Raw genomic sequence first — 21,153 nt, 5'->3', positions numbered from 1 at the left:
GTTATGTTTCATCACTGCTTTTTAGAGAGGCTCAGAATTAAATGCCCCGTTGTGGTGGGATCCAGGTAGTTTGGCAGAGCTGTTTGGAGTAGCTTGCATAAGACTTCATTATAGTTCTTCTCTGCAAGCATTAAATTGGATGCGGTATTTGTTCTATATGAAATACCAATCTGGCTATGGAAGTTAAACCAACTCAAATTTAAATGTCAAGAATGTACAAACCTAACACGGAATCGACACGTCTTGTGGTGACCATTTTACATAATTCAGTGCTTGAGTTTGTACATTTTCCTAAAGTAGTTCAGAATTGGGAGCGCAAGTGTCTTTTGATTAAGTAGGATGTGACTTCTGCTAATCAGTTCTTTGCCACTACAGAGCGCTTTCACAGCCGGCAGCATCTGCCTTCCAAACTTTGCTTGCTGGTAGATTGTTCTGCAGTTTGTTTAGCAACAGCTGTTGGATTCGAATTCTAATGTATGAAAAATTGATGATTAACTTCTTACCTCCTTTAGGCACATAGAGATGAAATCCAGCGTAAATTTGAAGCCCTTCGTAATAGCTGCACAGTGAGTATTAAATACAGATCATTGAATTATTTTGAAATTAAGAATAATTTTGAAATTAATAACAAACAATTTACTTATTGAATCCTTGATGACACTAGTTCCTAAAGTGGACTTCTGGCTTCAAGGTGTTAGTAGGAGCTAGACGGATTGGATTCGATTTCTTTCAGGTTTCGGGTAAACCTCAATTTCGAGTTTTTAGTCTGATCATGAAATTGACACTGTTCTTCTTTTTTGAGAAGAAAGTAAATTAAAATACCTCATTGCAGTGCAGCTAATAAGAATGGTGTAGCAGCTGCAAAAAACGATTGTAGGTGAGGATCTTTTCTACTCACAAGAAGAAAAGATCTACCTGTTCAAATCCTGAGCTGCATTGTAGATTTAGACCAGAGTGGAAGAGCCTTCACGCTACTCTGGGTTTTAAGGAGGACTTGAATGCTGTTTGAAGAGGAAAGAGATGTTACAGTTCCAAATAACACATTGACATATAATCATCTGCTCAAAGGCTGAGAGGACTCTAGGATCTTAATTTGTACTTTCTCTCTCTTGAGATCTTTTGACATGTTTTTAGATTCATTTCATCAATCCAGGGAAGACCATTTTAAATTCGTCAATCAATAGGGTTCGTCAATCAATAGGGATTCTTGCAGGTTAATGCTGTCTTCAGACTTAGGATGTTTGAGGCAGAGCATCTGTCTTCTAATGGCATGAATTACAGAAGGGTCACAGTCCTCTGGATCGGCACTGATTGTCGATCTTTCTAGGCTTTTTCTCCTTACCCTCACCCTGTAAGCAGGGCTCAATTGCTGTTCTTTTTAATCTTGATTGTTTCCCTGCTTCCCCTGATTTTGTCAAACTTAATTTTTCATGCTATAGGACTAAATATCTAATGTACAAGTTTTCATTGTTCAAAACCACATTTTCAGGATGAGGGTTGCTCTATTTTCCTCAGCTGCTCTGTAACACTCAGCAAGATGTTTTTCTCTTCTGTTTATAGAATATACTGATATGAAGAAATAAGGAAGTAGAGCTTACCAAAGCGTGTTAACCTCTGCTTAAAGGAAATCCTGCGCAAGAAACTTTACTTCTTGTTCCCTTCTTTGTTTCCTTAGATTGATCCTCTAGGTCCTTATATGCTGTAATGTCGCTGACATCTGTATCCATCTTCTTCTGTTCTCTGTTGCCCTTCAAACAGAAGGACAGCTTTCTGTGAAGATGCAAACGACATCTCCAGGCAGGCAAAAAACAGTTGTGGAAAATCCGTAGCTTCTTCTCACTGTGTGACAGGCTGCCTTTCCGAGGGTCTAGCTCGTTATGTAGTAACACTTCGGCTCTCTAAGTGTGGTGAGCTACCTCCAGCAGTGAGGAGTGACCCGTAACAGTTCAAGAATGTCGAGAGCTTCAAAGGTTCCGCATAAAAGAATTTCGAAGTGTTGTGCATTGTAAGGCCCTTCAGTGGGATAAGTGGGTTTAGACTTCCGCATCAATAAGAAATTAATTAAATAGCTCCTAAATGAATAATACATGCTCATCATACATTCTCTTTCCAGCCCAGGAGAACGAATATATAATTTAATTGACCATGGGCAGGAACTTTCTTCTGTGTTACGGGTAGCTCTAGCTGTCCTTCCTGTCTCCTGAGGAGCGCTGAGAGAGAGGGTAGGACAGTCTTCTACGGACATTGAGGTGTCAGGGATCGTTTATTATGATGCCTTCACCAGATATATCAACCTCATTTTCATATGATTGTGACCAATATGATGTGGGCTTTGCTTTTTGGTGACCATGTGATTCTACCTGAATGTGACTGGAATTTATACTCTTTTTAAAATAAGACAATGCTTCAAGAGAATAGTTGTGATATGCTTCTACTCATGCAGCATGATAATGAGTGGATTTATTCTTTTAGCAAGTTTTCAAAAGATAGCCCTTTTAAGCTGAAACAAACTCCTTGAACTAGTCTGGCAAACTTTAGGGAATTATTTTTTATTTAATCTTACTGAGAAGCCCAAAACAGCATAAGAATTATGAAAATAAGATTAGACAGGAAAGAAAAAAAGAGATTGAATTACTTCAGTACTTTTGTAGTATTCAAAAGCAAAATAAAAGTACTTAATCTACTTTCTTTAGTATTTCTTCTGTTTCTCAAGCTTCCCAAAGGTTACAGAGTCCAATTGTAGAGAAGGCTTACACCTCAGATGTGTCTGCTTTCCTTGTACCCCTGTTGCACTCTTCTTCCTTCTGCTGAAGTCGTTAACCAAGTAGGCATTTTTTAGGTTCTCCTGTTTGTTAATTTTAAATTTGCTGTGTTTTGGGGTGCATACATAGAGACCATTGCTATGGTTGGTTGTAATCCCTGCCTTGTTTGTGAATTTATATTCAGTTGCTCTGATAGCTCTGCATTGTTTCATCTTGTGACATCTCTCTTTTGGGGGTCAAAAAGGAACTGCTAGATTTTGTTTTCTCTGTCTCTCGTGCAAGAAATAATAGGATACATAATCACAATAAAAATTGTAAATTATAGTACCTGCTGTACACACACAGAGATGCACCTGGGCATGCACGAAAAACAGGATTTTATCATCTTCTTCTCTTGATGATTGCTCATCCAGCAGATCTGTTGAGGGAGAAGGACTAGTTCCCTACATTTGAAGAATTATTCTATCAAAAATATGATCCATTTGAGTGTTAAAAGTATTTGCTAGGCAAGCAGAAGACCTAGAAACAAAAGGCATTTTCCTAAATAGAAAAATCTGCCTATTTGTCCGTTGTTTCCAACTGCCTCTTAATTATGGCTTCTTGTTGGATCATCAGTACGATTGAAGATAAAAATGCAACTAGGTTATTTAAATAATTAGAATTGTTCCAAAAGGAAAACAATCAGTAAGTGAGTGGTAAGGTCTATAAATATTTAGAAGTAAAGAATGATATTGAGTATACACTCAGCTTAGTAAAATGCTGTTGCTCTTCTAGGGAACCACTGTCTGAATCTTGTAGTTTCTTTCAGGTGTAGGGTGTTTGTTGCTTTTAGTCTAACAAGGAAGGCGTCATGTCTTAATACTATTTGGGTATTGCATTTCCATTGATTCAAGATTTCTCCAATAAACAAAGTTTCTTTCTTGTCCTTCAGGTTCTTTTGTCATCGTCTTGTGTTCCTATCTTAAGCATTAACAGACTTCCTTCTGCACTTGTCTGTGAGATGGGGTATTGAGGCATTAAATCTACAAGCCCGTTGGGCACATGTATGTTTTTAGTCACGCATAAAGTCCTGCTGACTTGGGTTTAAGATCCTGATTCCACATTGGCTCAATGAGTTGACATACAAGAATATTCTGTGCTCTCAAGAACTTCTAAAATTATCTCTAAAGATGTCATATACTTCGATGCTGAATTATGTTTCAGAGTAAAGCTGTCTCGCCCACTGTCACAAGGCTAATACCCAGGCAAAAGCTTTTACATGGCTTTGATAAATTTGTAAAAAAGAAAGAAAAAAAAAATTGACTGTTAGGTGCGAGGGGTTATCCTTGATTTTCATTTCTGGCAGGTGCCAGTTATAGGCAAAATCAGAACTTTGTAGTTTTTATAGCCTGACTTCTGTAGTCAGAGGCTTCTAGGGTGTTGCTGAGGTGTTGCTGTGAAGGAGGCTCCCGGGACCTTCGCCTCGGACCGTGACACCATCATCACTGAGAACGAGGCTCCTGGCTGGTCGAGGCAGCGTGTCTTCTGGGAGCTAGGACAGAGGGACATGGGAGATGTGTTTTGTGAACGGAGTGGTGTGGGAAGGCTGTGCAACGTCCTGCTGCTCTGCAGCTCTTCATGGGCGTGATGTCCCTCAAGCTAAGCCATGGTGAGTTTTTGGAGATTGGTATCTCTGTGTGTTCGAGTCACAGGTGTTGTCTGACCAGGGAAAAAGGAAGCGAGGAGTTTCTTGTTATCTATTGACCAAACAGGCAGAGATGCCAGCCGGGGCTCTGTGTGCAGCTGTGCTTGTCGAGAGGCTCAGTATTGCTCTGCGAGGAAAGCTTGGCCTCTTGGATCCAAACGTGAGTAAGTTAAGACGAAGCGAGTCTGCTGCTCTTGCTTCCGCCTCACAAGAGTTTGGGGCTCAGAGATAGTTTCTTCTTTTTCCCTATTGACTTCTGGCAGCTAGCTTTCTAATAAAGATGGAGGGGAAGTGGAAATGAGTAAAAAACTATGGAAGTTCTGAATTAAGTTCTATGAAAAATTGCATTAAACTCCAAATAACAGGCTGCTGAGAGCTTCCTGAAACAGTTTACCCTGCCAAGTCCTAGCCTTTTCCTGCGAGTTTGCTGGTGGCATCTGAGAACCGAGACACCTTCATGAGGGAATAAAGTTAGGAAGTTTGCAAGCTGCAGTTAGTAATATTCTAAAAACGCTTCAGTTTCTCCTTTCTCTCATTATTTTACCTGTGGTTTTTGATATGTGGGTTAAATTTTGTGCATTGTGTCTGATACACAAAGCTAATCATCATGTCCCTGAACTGCTTGTTGCTACAACATTTAATTTGTGATCCATGCCTCGAGAAGTTTTTAAGGCCGGGTATAATAGCTCTGAATCTGAGCAAGCTCACAACGCAGAAACGCTTTGCTTTTCTGAAACTATGCAATGAGGAGGGAATTGTGTTAAATATGGTCACTTCTGGTAAAGAGCTGTTACACTTGGGTTGCTCTGTAATATTTAAAAATGAGATACAATTTTCTGTATCAATATAAAGATAAGCTGTGCGCTTCGATGCGTCACATAGTGAACAATCTGCCAAGATTAGTGCACTGTGGTTAGATTATATCTCTGGTTTTTGGATTAGTTGTGATGAAGATGTGTGTTGATTGAAGAGAAAATTTCAGTTGCTCTGAGAGTGGTGACACAGTGGCCCAGATACAGTGGCTGCCTAGATTGTCTATAATTCCTTTTCCAAGCTTCCAAGAGTTTGATTGGTTTATAAACATTAAATTTGAAGAATTTTTGTAATTATATTATGGGTTTGCAAAGGATGAAATAGTGTTTTCTTACAGACTTCCCTTTAACGTATTTCAAATTTAACTCCAGAATAGTTCAGGGTGGGTTGGTTGATTTATTTGGGTTTTTTTGCCTGGGAATTTCCTTAACTGAAACGAAAAATACCTGAAGCTGTTAATTCTTTTGAGGTACAGGGTTCTGACGTAGGTTGTATGCGTGTGTGTATGCCTAAGCCAACATTTCCTATCTGTGTTTTCTTTCTTCTTGGTTTCCCAGGACAAGCATTTATATGACGCCATGTCTCATTTTTCTGTGTTGCTATAACCCATTACTATTTAGGCTTTATGGTATTTATAAACTCTGTAGCCCTGTTGGGTTATACATGTCTTTTAAAAATTGGACTTGTTAACAGATTTTCCCATTCCCCATGAAAAAAGGAAAATTGTACTGAGAACAACAAATTTCCTCTCTTTAAAAGAACCGTATAGAATCTATCAATCTATATAGCTTACATTATGTAGGTTATAATATATTTGGAATTGTCAGTAAATATGCTCTTACAAAAACACTCAAGAAAGGAGATCACGTCACTTCTTCTGGAACTCTTCATAACTGCTTTATTATTTGTCTTAAGTCTTCCAGAAATATCCCACTAAATGAAATGTAAGAGTGAAATATAAAATGATCTGGTTTAATTTGAGTTACATTCAGAGAACGAAGTCAAAATCTCAGAACATAGAATAAAGGCAAATGGGAGCTTAAGCTGTAGCCCTTAAGGGACAAAATCAACTTGAAACACAGCCAGTTCCCAAAAATTAATTAAGTGGTTTGACCCATTGGCTCTGCACGTCACCTTTTCCATTTTGTGTTTTCCCTATCTCTGCTTTTTTGTCTTTCAAAACTAATTTAATAATGTCATAGAAGGTACTTGTATTAATATATAAAGTATATGTGGAAGAAACAGTGGGTGTGTAAAATATATCTTAAAACTGCCTAGATGTGGTGTGGTTAAACACAGAAATAAAACCAAGTAGAAGAAAAAGAGAGATTATCTTATCTAGCAGTTAGTAGAAACCTCAGGTGTTACTTGTGAGAATGGCAGGTAAAACACTGTAAACCCAAATGTTCTTCTGTTCCTTTTTGTTTCCAAGTTCTCATCCCTACAGCAATACAGACACTAACCCCTCCTTGCGATAGAGCCTGCGCTCTTTGCGAACTCGACGCATACAATGCAGAATAAATTGGGTATTTTGAATAGGGCAACAAGAGTGCTCAAGGAACAGCCACATGATCGGGTTTTAATTAGAAATGTTGTGTTTTAAAGTATGAATCATTTTGATTTGACCCTGAACATATGGCTAGCAGGAACTCCCCTTCACCCAGCAGGGAGTAATGTCAGTTGGACTTTTTCTGCTGAGAGTTTAAAAATCAAATACTGTTAATTTAGATCTAGGAGAGGCATGGTAAAAGGCTGCCAAAATATGCGTTACAGATTCTTCAAAAAGAAATGGTTGTCATCTTTCCAGATAGCTGAGAAGCGCTGGGTGCTCTATGCTCTACTGCTTTAGATATTTAAGTGCTTGGCTTGTGTAGGAAATTGAAGCATTTAAATTTGAATGTGATGCCAACTGTGCTCTGGGATTTTATTTTTTCCCATTTAATGAAGTATCTTATTCGCTTTTCTCTGACATCTCGGCAAAAATTCCTCTAGAACATATTGTAAGAGTTGAATATGAATTATAGAGCTTACCAGTTTCTGAAATTCTTTTTATTAAGCTGGTTTCAAGGTTATGCTGAGGTTTCTTTCTCTTCTGTTGTGATGACGTTGTTTTTGAGTTAGGAGAAGGTACGAGTATTCATCTGTCCAGTGTTCATAGCCTTTCATTCATAAAAATCAAACGAAACTGTGAAAATGGCCCACTGTTGTTCGTATTTTTCTTTAAATTGAAGGAAAACAGGGTTTAAAGCCTATAGTATAATGCTGTTCTGATTAAACAAATGAACACTTCCATTACATTAAGGGCAAGGCTATTGTCCTTGCTGGGTTTTTGCTTTTCACTGATTTTCTGTTAGTCTGCTGTGTGGTCACACTGTTTTTTCTTTTTTTCTCTGTATATCCTGTGCCACCATCCATAATGCTGTTACTTTGATAGAATCCATTTCTTAATTTTTTTTTCCTGGTTTTCCTGGTTACGAACAGGGTTACATATAGTAACACACACAACTGCTAGGCAGATTCATTGGGCTGTGCTGCCTCCACTGAGGTTCTTGCTCAGTGTTCTTAAATGTCATGCTTCAAAAGCCTCTCTGAGAGGCATTAGCCTCCTTTCACTTGAGGGGAAATTGAGGCAAAAAAAGGTCAAGTGCTTTGGCAGAGGCACGCTGTAAGTCAGCAGCAGATCTGAGAACAAAGCCAGAACTCCTGACTCTCAATCCAGGGGTTTAGATGTGACCGTTCTCTCTCAAATAGTAAATTACATTGCAGCATACTTACACTCTAAACCAAATCTTTAAAAAATCAAGCTATTTTCTCTACAAAATGAGCATCTATTCCTAACCAAAACTCAGTCTTTTGCATAAAATCAACCATTATGATATTGCTTTTGTATAAATTTGAAAAAATGTAAAAGCCAGGCTGTCTCCTTGCTTAGCAATAAATGGTTCTGTGAGAGAAGAACACTTTTTCAAAAAACTCTACTCAATGTGTAATTTAATTTATTTTTCTTTCTAGGTGATCACGGATTTGGAAGAGCAGCTGAACCAACTCACTGAAGACAATGCAGAACTGAACAATCAGAATTTCTTCCTGTCTAAACAACTCGACGAGGCCTCAGGGGCCAATGATGAGGTTGTCCAGTTGCGAAGTGAAGTCGACCATCTCCGTCGGGAGATCACTGAGAGAGAGATGCAGCTTACCAGTCAGAAACAAGTAAGGCTGGATCACAATCTGTTCACAGGAGCTGGCTGATTATCTGAGAGGCAAAAATCTCTTTTAAAGGTGGAAACCTCTAAAGAATGACTATGCTTCCAGGGGCAATGGCTTAAACCATTTGTCACTTAAGTCTTGCTTCCCAGAGCAGTTGAGTAAATGGAATTTTTTTTCTATTTCTTATTGTATTTTCATGCAATTTATTTAGCACTTTTACACTCCAAAGATACCGTAATATAGAATTATTCATTTTCATTTTTTGACCCTGGAAATGAAAAGAAAATAATTCATGATGAGGTAGAGCTGACATTAACGACGATCACAAGTGAATGTATGGAAGCCTTGAGATAAATGGCTTGTGATTTACCAGCTTCTGTTTGCTGCCAATTTACATGTACTGTAATTTAAATGGTAAGGCTGAAGCTTCAAGTGCATGCTTGATGTGGGATGTGAGAATTGATAGGAGGATTTATTTTTAGACTATGGAGGCCTTGAAGACAACATGTACAATGCTGGAAGAGCAAGTAATGGACTTGGAGGCCCTGAATGATGAACTTTTGGAGAAAGAGCGTCAGTGGGAAGCATGGAGAAATGTTCTCGGGGATGAGAAGTCCCAGTTTGAATGTCGAGTTCGAGAGTTGCAGAGGATGCTGGATACTGAGAAACAGAGCAGGTCTATCCCCCCCCACCCCTTTATTAACTTGTATAAAAATTCTCTATAGAAGCTAGTTCAAAAATTATATTTAGAATAGGATATGGGAGTTGGAACTAAATATAAATTCTTGTGAGGTAGTTCTAAAAATGGTTTATTAGTTAATAGTCGTTCACCAGTGATATTGTTCCTTTTTTTCTTTGCAAGCGAGCTATTTGTGGGGAGTGGTATTTATCGTCGTAATTTATAAAATGTCTTGCTTTATTATCGCTCACTTTATTACATGGAGAAGCAGTTTTTGCTCCTAACTGTTCCTGTGAGGTCCTGAAATTTTCAGGCCGTAGTTCTTGCAGGGACATGAACAAACAGGGTTATATAATATAAAAGTGTTGCAGCAAACAGTCTGTCTGTATGAAGTAAGGAATTTGAGGCAAACCCCTGAAAGAGTTATTGATGTTACTGCATGCTAGCAAGAGGTCAAGCCCAGAAAGGAGTTAGGTAACATTATTTTCCATTTTAATACAGAGTGAGAGCAGATCAGCGTATTACCGAATCTCGCCAGGTGGTAGAACTAGCTGTGAAAGAACACAAAGCAGAGATTCTAGCCCTCCAGCAAGCACTGAAGGAACAAAAACTCAAAGCTGAGAGCCTTTCTGATAAGGTAAGTAACTTTTAACCCTAGGCTTTCATAATTGGATGAGATACCTTTCTAGAGTTATTACTTTTAGAAATGTGGTCCTGAGCAGCTTTTTGAGATGTCAGAGCAGATTAAAAAGACTGGAGGTCAGAGAATAGAATTCTGTCTTCAAGCCAGGGACACCTTGGATTTCCTTTAAAAAAGCCTAAGACAGAAGGCAGTCTGGAGCATACAGGGAAGTCCTTCGATAACTTGATATCTGCATTTGAGCAACGGCCTACCAAAATGTTTGGTTGGTTTTCCCCCTTATTGTAAGTAAAGGCTAATTGTATCATCATTCTTTAGTGTGTGCGTGGTGAAGTTGGATGTTAAGATTGTGGAATGCTGTGTTTATTAGTGTTCAATGTTATTCTGATCGTCTAACCCACCTGCCTAGCTCAATGACCTCGAGAAGAAGCACGCTATGTTGGAGATGAACGCACGCAGTTTGCAACAGAAGCTTGAGACAGAAAGGGAGCTCAAGCAGAGGCTTCTGGAGGAGGTAACTTTGGAAATTCATGTTATAACTTCAGAAGAAGGTTCCACACCTTGGGGCGAGGGGCAAGTTGTGTGATTGAGCTGTGTTACCCATTCATCCTTCTGTATCCCTGGGGAGATCAATTAGGTTGGAGGTTTTGTTTTTACTTAAAACTTTGCAAAGTGCGTGACCATGTCAGGGAGCAGCAAAAGTGAAACCTCCTCAAGGGAAGGTGAGCTGTGAGCCAAGGGTGACATGACAGCAAGTCAGGCAGGGACAGGGACCTTGCAGCCAGTGGGCGCAGCCCCACAGCACCCAGACAAGAAGAGCAGGGCATGTCTGGTGGAGGTTTATCAGGTTACTCATTAGAGAAGCCTGAGGATGAGGCACATCCTAGGGCAGGTCTGCAAGGTCCGCACCAGGCATGGCATTCTGATGACACAGCTCTTGGTAGACCAAGCACAAGGACCAGAGCTTAAAACCGGCTCTGGGGCCAATGTGCTGGGGTTGCATGGGGGGGGGCCCAAGTGAGGCTTCTTATAACTTTTTTGTTCATAATTTAGCTTGGTTCACAGAAGTCTGATCCAAGGGCACACACCTGCAACGTATCGGTGAGACACTGAATGTGTCTCATGTGACTACAGAGGCAGGAGTTTATCCTGGTTTATAGGAAAGGTTTTTTTAATTTTTTTTTTAAGTACAAAGTACTGAGATGGCTTCTGCTGATTGCAGAGAGAGCTTGAGAAAATGGCATTGAGAAATCCTTCAAGCATGCGCAGTCTTATTAACAATTGCAAGATATGAAATGCTTAAAAATGCAAATAACTTGAACATGCAGTTGAAAGACATGGTGTTGCTACAGATTAGTATAAATACACTACACAGAGATTCTTGTTTAATCACAATGTATTCGGAAAGGAAGGAAAACTCCTAGAATGTTGTAATTTTCCAGCTTTTGAAGAATTGTCTTTTTGCTTTTAAGATCCACGGTGATGCTTATTTTACTAGGAGTGATAACATTTAACAGCTTTTATTTGAAAACAAGCAAACAACAAAACCGAAACACTGGCCTTTGTTTTCCTCTTAACAGCAGGCAAAGCTGCAGCAGCAAATGGATCTGCAAAAGAATCACATCTTCCGCCTAACTCAAGGTCTGCAAGAGGCTCTGGATCGAGCAGATCTTCTGAAGACTGAAAGAAGTGACCTGGAGTATCAGCTGGAAAACATTCAGGTGAGGGTGACGAAACAGTGGGCAGGACTCTCTGCTGCCCTCAGGACGTGGGGCTTTAGGATGAGATTTAGTGTTTGTGTGTAACACTTTCCTTGTACTATTTTTTAGCTCTGTTCTGCTACTACATTCCCTGGTTTACTTCTGTATTGCTTATATGTGTGTGTGGTTCACAGGTTCTCTATTCCCATGAAAAAGTGAAAATGGAGGGCACTATTTCTCAGCAAACCAAACTAATTGATTTCCTCCAGGCAAAGATGGACCAACCAGCGAAAAAGAAAAAGGTGGGTGAAGAAGGTTTGGGAGGCATGGAATTAAATGATGGTTTTGTGATTGGTTACGTGCTGTGTATTGATGATATTCTGTTTTATCTTTCTTTGTGTAACACAAACGTGTCCTCATTTAAGAGCATGCCGAGTTGCTGAACGCAAACTATACCAGGTGGAACATGTTCTTACTGGCCTTTCCAGTATTTTGTTATTCCTACAATACTTAGATTACAAACCAGTGAGGCTGTAGGAATACAGAATTTTAACTATGCTCTTTTATTTTTAAAAAAAAAAATAAGGTAAGCATGTATATGTGTATGAGCACTTTGTGTATCTAGAGTGGTTGTCTTGTAGTTAGAGCATAGGACTGATTAGACAGGCGATGTGACTTGGGTCGCATCTTTGTCATAATCTGTCATTTTGAATTAAGTAACTTAATTTTAACCACGTATTTTGAGATCCTCTGTCTAGATGCTTTCGGAAACTCAAGGTGTGAGTACTAACAGGTAATGCACGTCCCTCTTTAAATTAATCCATATCTCAACATTTTCTCTCCAGTGCCAATATGAACTAAGCATCCATCCTTACGCATATCAGAGTTGCCATTAGGCCCTCTGGCCGGGCTGCCACTAGCTAGTTTCACTTTGCCTAGTGTAAGCCATCTCTTACTAGGAGTTAGGAGTTGTCTGTGTGTTTCTGTTGCTAGGGCCTGTTTAGTCGGCGGAAAGAGGACCCTTCTTTACCCACACAGGTTCCCCTGCAATACAATGAGCTGAAAGTGGCACTGGAGAAGGAGAAGGCTCGTTCTGCTGAGCTGGAGGAGGCTCTACAGAAAACACGCATTGAACTCAGATCTGCTCGTGAAGAAGGTAGGGATTAACAGAAGAGGTGAATCTGAAAGGAGATGCACGTATTTCAGCTGAAAACGTGCCTTTAATTGTGTGTCACTGTAGCAGTAACACATGCTGTTTAATTCTTACCTCCCGCTGTGAAGACGCAGTAAGGTTACGCTTCTCTCTGTGGGCTGTAACCACAGAACGGTTACACAGAACCACCGCTATGAACCAGGGTTTCACATCGGTGATGTTAATGAGTGGCGTTTATCTCCTCTATAGCTGCTCATCGGAAAATATCAGACCACCCTCATCCATCTACTCCAGCCACGGCCAGGCAGCAGATCATCATGTCTGCCATAGTCCGCTCACCAGAGCATCAGCCAACTCCCATCAGTTTGCTGGCTCCGCCCTCCAGTCGCAGGAAGGAATCTTCCACTCCAGAGGGTAGGTTCATGGGGAACTTCAGTCCTATCTCTCTCTCTTTTTTTTTTTTTTTTTTTTAAATTTCAAACCAGATTTTTTTAGGATAGGAATATTAGACAGTAAGTTTTGCTTTTGTTTTTATTTTAAAATCCTCTATTTGGGTCATGTAATTTATTTCTGAAAACTTCATCAATAAAACAAACATTAGCATGAATTGTTTTAAGAGCATGGGTTTTTCAAAGGAGTATGTTTTCTGTACTACCGTGCATTGGTGAAAGGGCTTTATGGCTGTTTCCTTAGCAGTTAGCATTTTCACTTGTCTAAACTGCACATTTGTTCTGCACAAATTTTCTGTCAAAGTTTCTGACTTTTGGTAAAGGGAAAAGACTTCAGTTAGACACAAAAGAAAGGTACCAGGTTGAAGATGGCATTAATATCCTGTTAACTTAGAAAAATGGGGGTACCTTTCCATATCCTTGAGAATGGAGGGGTGAGGATCATCAGAAAAAACTAGAGACTTGAGCGCTCTTTATTCTTAGTTAACTGGTATTTCACAGTGAGTGTTGAACCCCAAAGCTCTGAACTAAAACCTCCAGCCTTTAGCTGGAAAAAGCCAGGACCCACGAACTGGTCTGGGGCAGGCACAAGGTGCTGTGAGGGTGGGTGACACTGCTGTGGGGAGATGCCCTCAGGGGCAGGTTGTGGGCAGAGAGGAGAACCATGTTCATCGGTGAAAGACCAGGTCTTTAAGGACAAGATTTGCTCAATATAGGTCCCCTAACAGGGATTTTAGGTGTGCTTTAAGAGTCGCTGGCGGTGATGGTTAGCATGAAGGCTGCATGAAGCAAGCCTGCTGTGTATTGGTTACAACAGTAGAGGTGTTGAAGGGTTTGTTAGCTACAAGCAAAATTGAGAGATCCGTTTAGCACATCGCAAGAATTGGAGCCCAGTGCAGACTTGAAGCTTAGATGGTTTGATTGACACAATCTTGCTACACCAAACATTTGCCATTTCAGCTTTACAGTCTGTTCTCAGGCAGCACATTCTGTGCATCTGTATAAGGTAATTACCGAGGTGGTAACGTAGCCTGAGATGTGCAGATTGCAAAGGAAAATAGTGTCTCCCTTCAGCAGGGCCTTAATAGAGATACCTAGTCACTTTTTATTACTTTGCCCTTAAAGTGCCAAACCTTACTAGAGTTTTCATCCCTATCCCAGTTTTCATCCTGATAGTAAACTGTGTCCCTTGCAGAGTACAGCCGACGCCTGAAAGAGCGAATGCATCACAACATCCCGCATCGTTTTAACGTGGGGCTAAATATGAGAGCAACAAAATGTGCGGTGTGTCTGGATACTGTGCACTTTGGACGGCAAGCATCTAAATGTCTCGGTAAGAGCAGAGTGTGCATAAACAGTGTAACTGGGTGGTAGAATGAAAAAGCATCGGCCATCTAGAGCAGGTTTGCAGTGAAAGCTGAAGGAAGGACCAAGTGTCAAGACTTACAAACTAGTCGGTGCAAACATTCTATGTTAGGAAACACTTGGTGGTTCAGGCTAGAAGGATGTTCTTGGAAAAGCTGAGGTTTGCGCATTAGGACCTGAGGCAGCAGCGTTGTGATTTTTTTGTCGTTTAACAGAATTTTTTCTCTTGTCCTCTTGTCAGAATGCCAGGTGATGTGTCACCCAAAATGCTCAACTTGCTTGCCAGCTACATGTGGACTGCCAGCAGAATATGCTACGCACTTCTCTGAAGCATTCTGCCGGGATAAGATGAATTCTCCTGGTCTGCAGCTGAAGGAGCCAAGCAGCAGTCTACGTCTTGAAGGATGGATGAAAGTGCCAAGGTATAAACTTGAATCTCGGTGCCGTATCAGGTGCTGAAATATTTGGTACAGTTCCTTTATTATCCTGGCTCTTAAAATGTGCAAATTGGTTCATGCCTATTATCATTGCTTGCTACTAATGAAATTTGTCTTTCTAGGAGTTGCGTGCTTGTTTTATTCAGAATCCAAGCAGAAAATCCAACATGGCTTTGTGCTTGTTTTCTTTAGGAATAATAAACGTGGGCAACAGGGCTGGGACAGGAAGTATATTGTCCTGGAAGGAACAAAAGTGCTCATTTATGATGCAGAAGCAAGAGAAGGTAACTTAGCATTTCTAGGAAGAACATTTTTTGGTTTTTTTTTTAATCTTCAGATATTGTTTGGTGAGTTGAGAGACTTCAAGATTGCTGCTCTTTGCTGTGGTCATACCTAATTTAGCAGAATCCTCTGTAATAAGGCAGCATTGTCGTTCTTCTAAATCAAGTTTTACTAGCTGGTGTGTCATAATAATCCAGCTGTGAAACAACCAGTGTGTGCCCATTTCATTCTGCTACCACAGTTACTTTCTTGCTCCTCAGTGTTTGTTCTTTTGTAATCTGTCTCCCTGACTCTCCCTGCAGCTGGACAGAGGCCTCTGGAGGAGTTTGAGCTCTGCCTTCCTGATGGTGATGTAACTGTTCACGGCGCTGTAGCAGCTACTGAGCTTACCAATACAGCAAAGACAGGTGAGAATCTTGCATAGATGAGGTCAAATGGATTTCATCTGGCTTTCCATCAGCTGGCATTTGTGCGGCTGAAAAGGATTTTCTCCCTTTAACTCTCTACCTGTAACTGTAATTTCGAGGTTACCTCTGTCTAATTTAGGTGAATAGGTCAGTCATCCCGATTTGGTTACACATAGGCTGTTGCTTCTGTCTTGGTAGCTGAACTGTGAATACTATAATCTTCAAGCCAAATGGAAGTAAATTAAGAGCTTGTAACACATTTTAAAACATTCACTTTATTTAAATTTCTTCTCTCAATGCTCTCTATCAAGTGTGAAGTGTCATAATTCATGCCACCATTGTGCTCTGACCAGAAAGTCATTAACTTAGAACAACTGTGGGGCGTATATACAGTCTCTCAATATGAAAAAATGTTGATGTTTTGATTTCTATGTATTGAGTAGAACTGATGGAAAGATTATGTATGTCTTGACTTTAACATTAAAGAATACAGACTGTTAAAAACAAAGGTTTCCATAACCAATTTTTACAGATTTTTGTTGAACAGTACAGGAAAAACTTTAGTCAAGTGGCTGATTTTGTACTTTTTCCACAGTGGAATTTCCTTCTGTTTTGAATAAAAGGCAAGAAGTACTTTTTATTTAGTAAAGACAGCACTATATGTATTGTTTGCATACATCCAGCTAATGCTTAGCTCTAAGTAGCTAGCCTGGGCAGGACCTGTGCAGGAGAAACCTATGTATAAATTGCCATGGTAACACGTCATGATAAAGACAACTTCTCTCCAATGAGGCTGAAAGGTGTTGATTTTAAGTCCACTTGAGAATATTCCAAAAACTAATCGAAGTCTTATTCTATCTATATAACATCTCAGATGTGCCATATATCCTAAAATTGGAGTCTCATCCACACACCACTTGCTGGCCTGGTAGAACACTCTACCTGTTAGCACCCAGCTTCCCTGACAAACAGCGCTGGGTCACAGCACTGGAATCAATAGTGGCAGGTGGGAGAGTTTCCAGAGAAAAAGCTGAGGCTGATGCTGTGAGTATAAAAGTTTCATTTAATAATAAAATATTCTGGGAGGGAGCAGAGTTTTGAAAAGTGTTTTTTTCCGTATTTGACATACTGAGGTTTAACAGAAGGTAAGTTACTGCTTCTGCCTCGTGAGGAACACCAGGAGTACCAGGAACTAGTTCGCTGTGAGATGGATACTTTCTACTAGAGCGCCCTTCTTTAGACTTGGGAAGTCCAGTGAGAGGATCCCAAAATTATATCTCCAATTCCAGCAAAATGAAAAGGAAGAATGAGCAGTTAGGACATGGTTTAAATCCAGTCTCATGTATGGCATGGAATGAGCTAACAAAGAAAGAACTGAAAAGCTCTTTCATTCTTATGGAGCTGTTTCAGTTTTTTTATTTCTTGGGGGGAAGGGGTGTTTGTGTGTGTGTGTGTGTGTGTGTGTGTTTTAGTTTTAATTTCATTCCTGATAAGAGGTTAAATTTATTTGTTTGGTTTTGGATACCCTTATTTATTGTTGTTGCACTGATAACTCTATTTTCTGATAAAGGGATATGTGATTCTATGACATTGCTTATCAGACTGCTAGCTCTGGAGGTAGGGAATATCTGACTAGAAGGAAGTAATCTCTTTTCTCATGCTAGCATTCCTTTTGTCTCTGAGAAAAATACAGTCTCTTTTAATCCTTGCCCTAGGAAAACGTCACTGCTCTGTTGCAGGAGATGGGGGAAATGGAAATGATAGGAACAACCGTAGGTTCTGTGTGAGTTCAGGTTAATTGTGATCGGTTTGCCTGACTGTCTTTCAGGTAGATAAAAGTTAACTAAAGGTTTTGTAGGAAGCATCCCTGCAACTTTTAGTTCTGAGAGAAAGAAATCTGTCCCAAGCTCTCTGCCTGTCAGAAATTATGACCTTACAACGTTAAAATATGAATAGAGAAAGAAATAAAAATGAGCAACAAAAAAATATCTTTTTGTCATTTGCAGAAATTGCTCGGAAACTCCCTCCTGAAGCTGGAGGGTGAAGATCGTTTGGATATAAACTGCACAATGCCCTTCAGTGACCAGGTAAGGTCAGTGTTCAGCTGGGCCATCTCAGTCAAGGGAACGGTAACTTAATGGCAATATGTGTGCTCACATATTTGTCTGTTGGTTTGTTTTTTCTCTTCACTGGCAAACAATATCATCCAAATTTGCTTTTGGAGCATTCCTTCTTCTCCTCATGTAGTGCTTTTTATTTTTCCCTGTTGTCACTGTAGGTAGTACTGGTGGGTGCAGAAGAAGGTCTCTATGCCCTGAATGTACTGAAGAATTCCTTAACGCACATCCCAGGAATGGGTGCTGTCTTCCAAATTCACCTCATCAAAGATCTGGAGAAGCTGCTTATGATCGCAGGTAGGGAGCTCGATGTAACGGCTTTGCCCTGCGAGGGGTACTGCGGTGCCAAAGGGCCAGGCTTGCCTTTAGGTTCGTTACAGGGGTTTTTTCTTGTTTTTTATCAGTATATTGGCAGGAATCAATTACTGTACTGTCTGAGGCTTTCTTGTAAATGACTATGTGACTGTAGGCTCAGTTAAACCTTCACAAGGTAGTAATTTCTCAGTTTCCAAAGCTGAAGGACGGAAGAACCAGAGGCAAAACATTTCCAGCTTAGGGGTTAGTAGTTGTTTTAAATTCGATTTAAAAAGTGTGGAGATCGTGTCTCTTCCTAGTCACTGCACAACCTTTCTTTTTAATGTAGTTAACCATTTGAGGACCACGATGTGATCACTCCAGCCTAGGGCCAACAACTCTTAACCTTTCTTGCTCTAAACCCTAATCCATGGAACAAAACTGGGATTTCTTTCATGGTTTGTTTAAGATTCCCTTATGAAAGGAACACCAGCTTTAATCTCTCCATCTGTGGTTTTCCAGAGATAATCCTTCCTACACTGGTGTAGGCATGCTGAACATTAGGGCGTATCTTCATCTGAAAGCCCAAATTATCAAGTGTCTAAGTGACGTCTGTATGAATGAAAAACAAATTTTCTTTCCTGTTTGTTCTGCTCTTTTCCTCTTGTAAAGGTTTAAGCTGCCCATGATTTATTTGTTTCAGGGTGTAAAGAGCAATGGAAAAAGAAAACCTCGGACAGAATTAGGAGAAGAGGATGTTAGTGTACTGCTAGGCTTCTGAGAGGATCTATAATGTGATTTATTAGGGCACTTCCTGGAAAACTGTTGTTGGCACAGAAAGGCAAAAGCACCTTTTACTTTAAGAAGTTCTAAAGGGTCAAATAATACTTCCTCGCTAATTTTGAATTGTGACCTAATGAGGCTACTGCTGTTATGATCTACTAGACCTTAGCAACGCTAATAATCCATGGAGAGAAGAATAGCTGTTCTCCCAGTGGATTTACTCCCTGTTGTGTGGTTGGCTTTTTTAAGTTTTCTGTTTCAATTTTAATAGGAATAATATGGAGCGAATTCTACTTGGTACCTTATGACTGTTACCACAGTAACAGCCTGTAAGGATAAGCTGCTGCTTAGGTAACAGCACAGACTTTTCTGGAGAACGCGGAGTTTTCCCTTGACGAAATGTAACCATTTTTGTTTCCAGGAGAAGAAAGGGCTCTGTGTCTTGTTGATGTAAAAAAAGTAAAGCAATCTCTAGCCCAGTCTCACCTCCCAGCCCAGCCTGATATCTCACCAAATATCTTTGAGGCTGTCAAAGGATGTCACCTTTTCGCTGCTGGCAAGGTAGGACACAGCTCCGTCATGCCCCCAAACCACTCTTTAGACTGCACCAGGTTTAATATTAATCAAATCGGCATCTTCATTTCACTGGCAACAAATCCAAGGGCTATATTCTTGATTGAAATTTTTTTCTTCAAAGAAGAAGAGTAGGCTGAGCTGGAGATAGTCTGCGGGATCCACTCCAAACACAAATAAGTTCACTTGGGATGAGATGATGCTATAGCCTAAACTGTACATAGTAACAAACACAGCGCAGCACAGTGTAACTGCTTCCTCACAGTTAACTTCAATTTTGAGGTTTATAAGTGAATTCCATCCTGTTTTTCCTTGAATGTCGTGTAACAGTTTCCAGGCGAGCAAATTTACTTGGAAGTTTGTGTCACTTGCTAATTCTTGATACATTAATTCCCAGTTTTAGTATGGAGGGAACATTTAGCCACAGCAAAAATTCTCATTAACGGTTACTTGTACAGAGTACTTTGATAACAAACTGAACATCATGAGTTTCAAAGTGATGTTTAAGGTAACAGTTTCAGGGGTTAAAATTTAGACCTAACCTATTTGAATTTCATATTCCTTTTAATGAAACATTTTTCCGTGGAAAACCTTCTAAGTTTTTATTAACTTCTTTTAAGTACAGAAGAAGTCATAGAAGCAATTCAAATTCACGTTCTTTTTTGAGACTGTGAGGAGGCTTTTCATTATTTCACAATAACTACCCTATTAAAAATGTACTTGCTTATCTCTCCAAAGTTCTTTTTGTGTTTCATATGCTCAGCATTAGAATTGACTCTCTATTACCACCCTGAACTATGTTTGTAATCTTCCTCACAGGTTGAGAATGGTCTTTGCATCTGTGCAGCCATGCCCAGTAAAGTGGTTGTTCTGCGATACAATGAGAGCTTGAGCAAGTTCTGCATCAGAAAGGTAAGCTTGGTAAATCCCTTCCCTAGCTGAGGTGATTCACGTATCGCAGGAAGACTTTGCTTTGGAACAAACATCTGAAACCTTTTTGCATGCATGAAAACATTTGTTTACCAGCTGAAATGATAACAAATTGCAATGTGCGCTGACTAAAATTGGAGTAGGCAGTAATTTCCAGTAGCAAGCGTTGGCATATTTGGAGAGATGCAGAACAGAACTGTGATTTGGAGGGCGGGGGAATGCTGGACTTGGCTGTAATTGTACTCTCACCTATTTACCCCCCTAAAAGGCTTTCTTAATTATCCAGCAGTGTTCCAGCACCTCTTGTCTTTGGAGAAATCCGTAACAAATGACTTCTCTCTTGTTTGCAATTAAGGAAGGATCTGAATTTGTTTACCGTACTGGTGAAAATCAAAGGGTACTGGGTGTTAATCCATCAGGGGGTAGGCGGCTGTTTCCCACACTTACCCTGACACGCGTGTGCTTTTCTCCTGGCCAGCAGGCAAGGCAGCGAGCTGTGGATCTCCCACGGCCGTGTGTGCCCCCCGGCTGTACGTCACCCCACCTGCCTGGGGGACCAGCGCTGGGGAGTACCGGTGCACGTGCCCCTTCCCTCTGCCGTGTGTGCGCATAAAAAGCAGAATGACTGCAACTTTTCCCCAGCCCACCGGCTGCAGGCACATAACACTCCCAGCATCAAACCCACGAGTCCTCTGAAAGACAAGTCTGATGAACCGTCGTGAATAAATCCTATACGCTCATACACTTCCAGAAAAAAGCCCTGAATTCATAGGGATCTCTCCTCAGAACAAAGTTTAAACACTGCCTGAATTCTGGCACACAGAAACTCATGTCCTCTCAAATTAAGGGATGTTCAGGTCAAACTACGTACTCCTGTG

The 21,153-nt window shown here is 40.3% G+C and overlaps 1 protein-coding gene across 2 annotated transcripts in view; it reads left to right on the top strand.

The window, feature by feature from the left end:
* CIT (citron rho-interacting serine/threonine kinase) overlaps positions 1-21,153 on the top strand; it is a 68,587-nt gene that overhangs the window by 42,372 nt on the left and 5,062 nt on the right. For both annotated transcript variants that reach the window (XM_009868302.1, XM_009868295.1), the window contains 18 exons: positions 513-566; positions 8,272-8,469; positions 8,949-9,142; positions 9,647-9,782; positions 10,195-10,299; positions 11,366-11,506; positions 11,680-11,787; positions 12,479-12,641; positions 12,888-13,052; positions 14,283-14,420; positions 14,694-14,874; positions 15,082-15,173; positions 15,474-15,578; positions 16,453-16,622; positions 17,585-17,665; positions 17,857-17,992; positions 19,194-19,333; positions 20,165-20,257. In XM_009868302.1, the coding sequence (XP_009866604.1) occupies positions 513-566; positions 8,272-8,469; positions 8,949-9,142; positions 9,647-9,782; positions 10,195-10,299; positions 11,366-11,506; positions 11,680-11,787; positions 12,479-12,641; positions 12,888-13,052; positions 14,283-14,420; positions 14,694-14,874; positions 15,082-15,173; positions 15,474-15,578; positions 16,453-16,622; positions 17,585-17,665; positions 17,857-17,992; positions 19,194-19,333; positions 20,165-20,257 (2,400 nt within the window). The remainder of the gene's footprint in view (positions 1-512; positions 567-8,271; positions 8,470-8,948; positions 9,143-9,646; positions 9,783-10,194; positions 10,300-11,365; positions 11,507-11,679; positions 11,788-12,478; positions 12,642-12,887; positions 13,053-14,282; positions 14,421-14,693; positions 14,875-15,081; positions 15,174-15,473; positions 15,579-16,452; positions 16,623-17,584; positions 17,666-17,856; positions 17,993-19,193; positions 19,334-20,164; positions 20,258-21,153) is intronic.

This window comes from Apaloderma vittatum, unplaced genomic scaffold, assembly GCF_000703405.1.
Source record: "Apaloderma vittatum isolate BGI_N311 unplaced genomic scaffold, ASM70340v1 scaffold38570, whole genome shotgun sequence".
Classification (NCBI taxonomy): Eukaryota; Metazoa; Chordata; class Aves; order Trogoniformes; family Trogonidae; genus Apaloderma; species Apaloderma vittatum.
The sequence above is the reverse complement of the archived record's forward strand: the minus strand, read 5'-3'. Positions and strand labels throughout refer to the sequence as shown.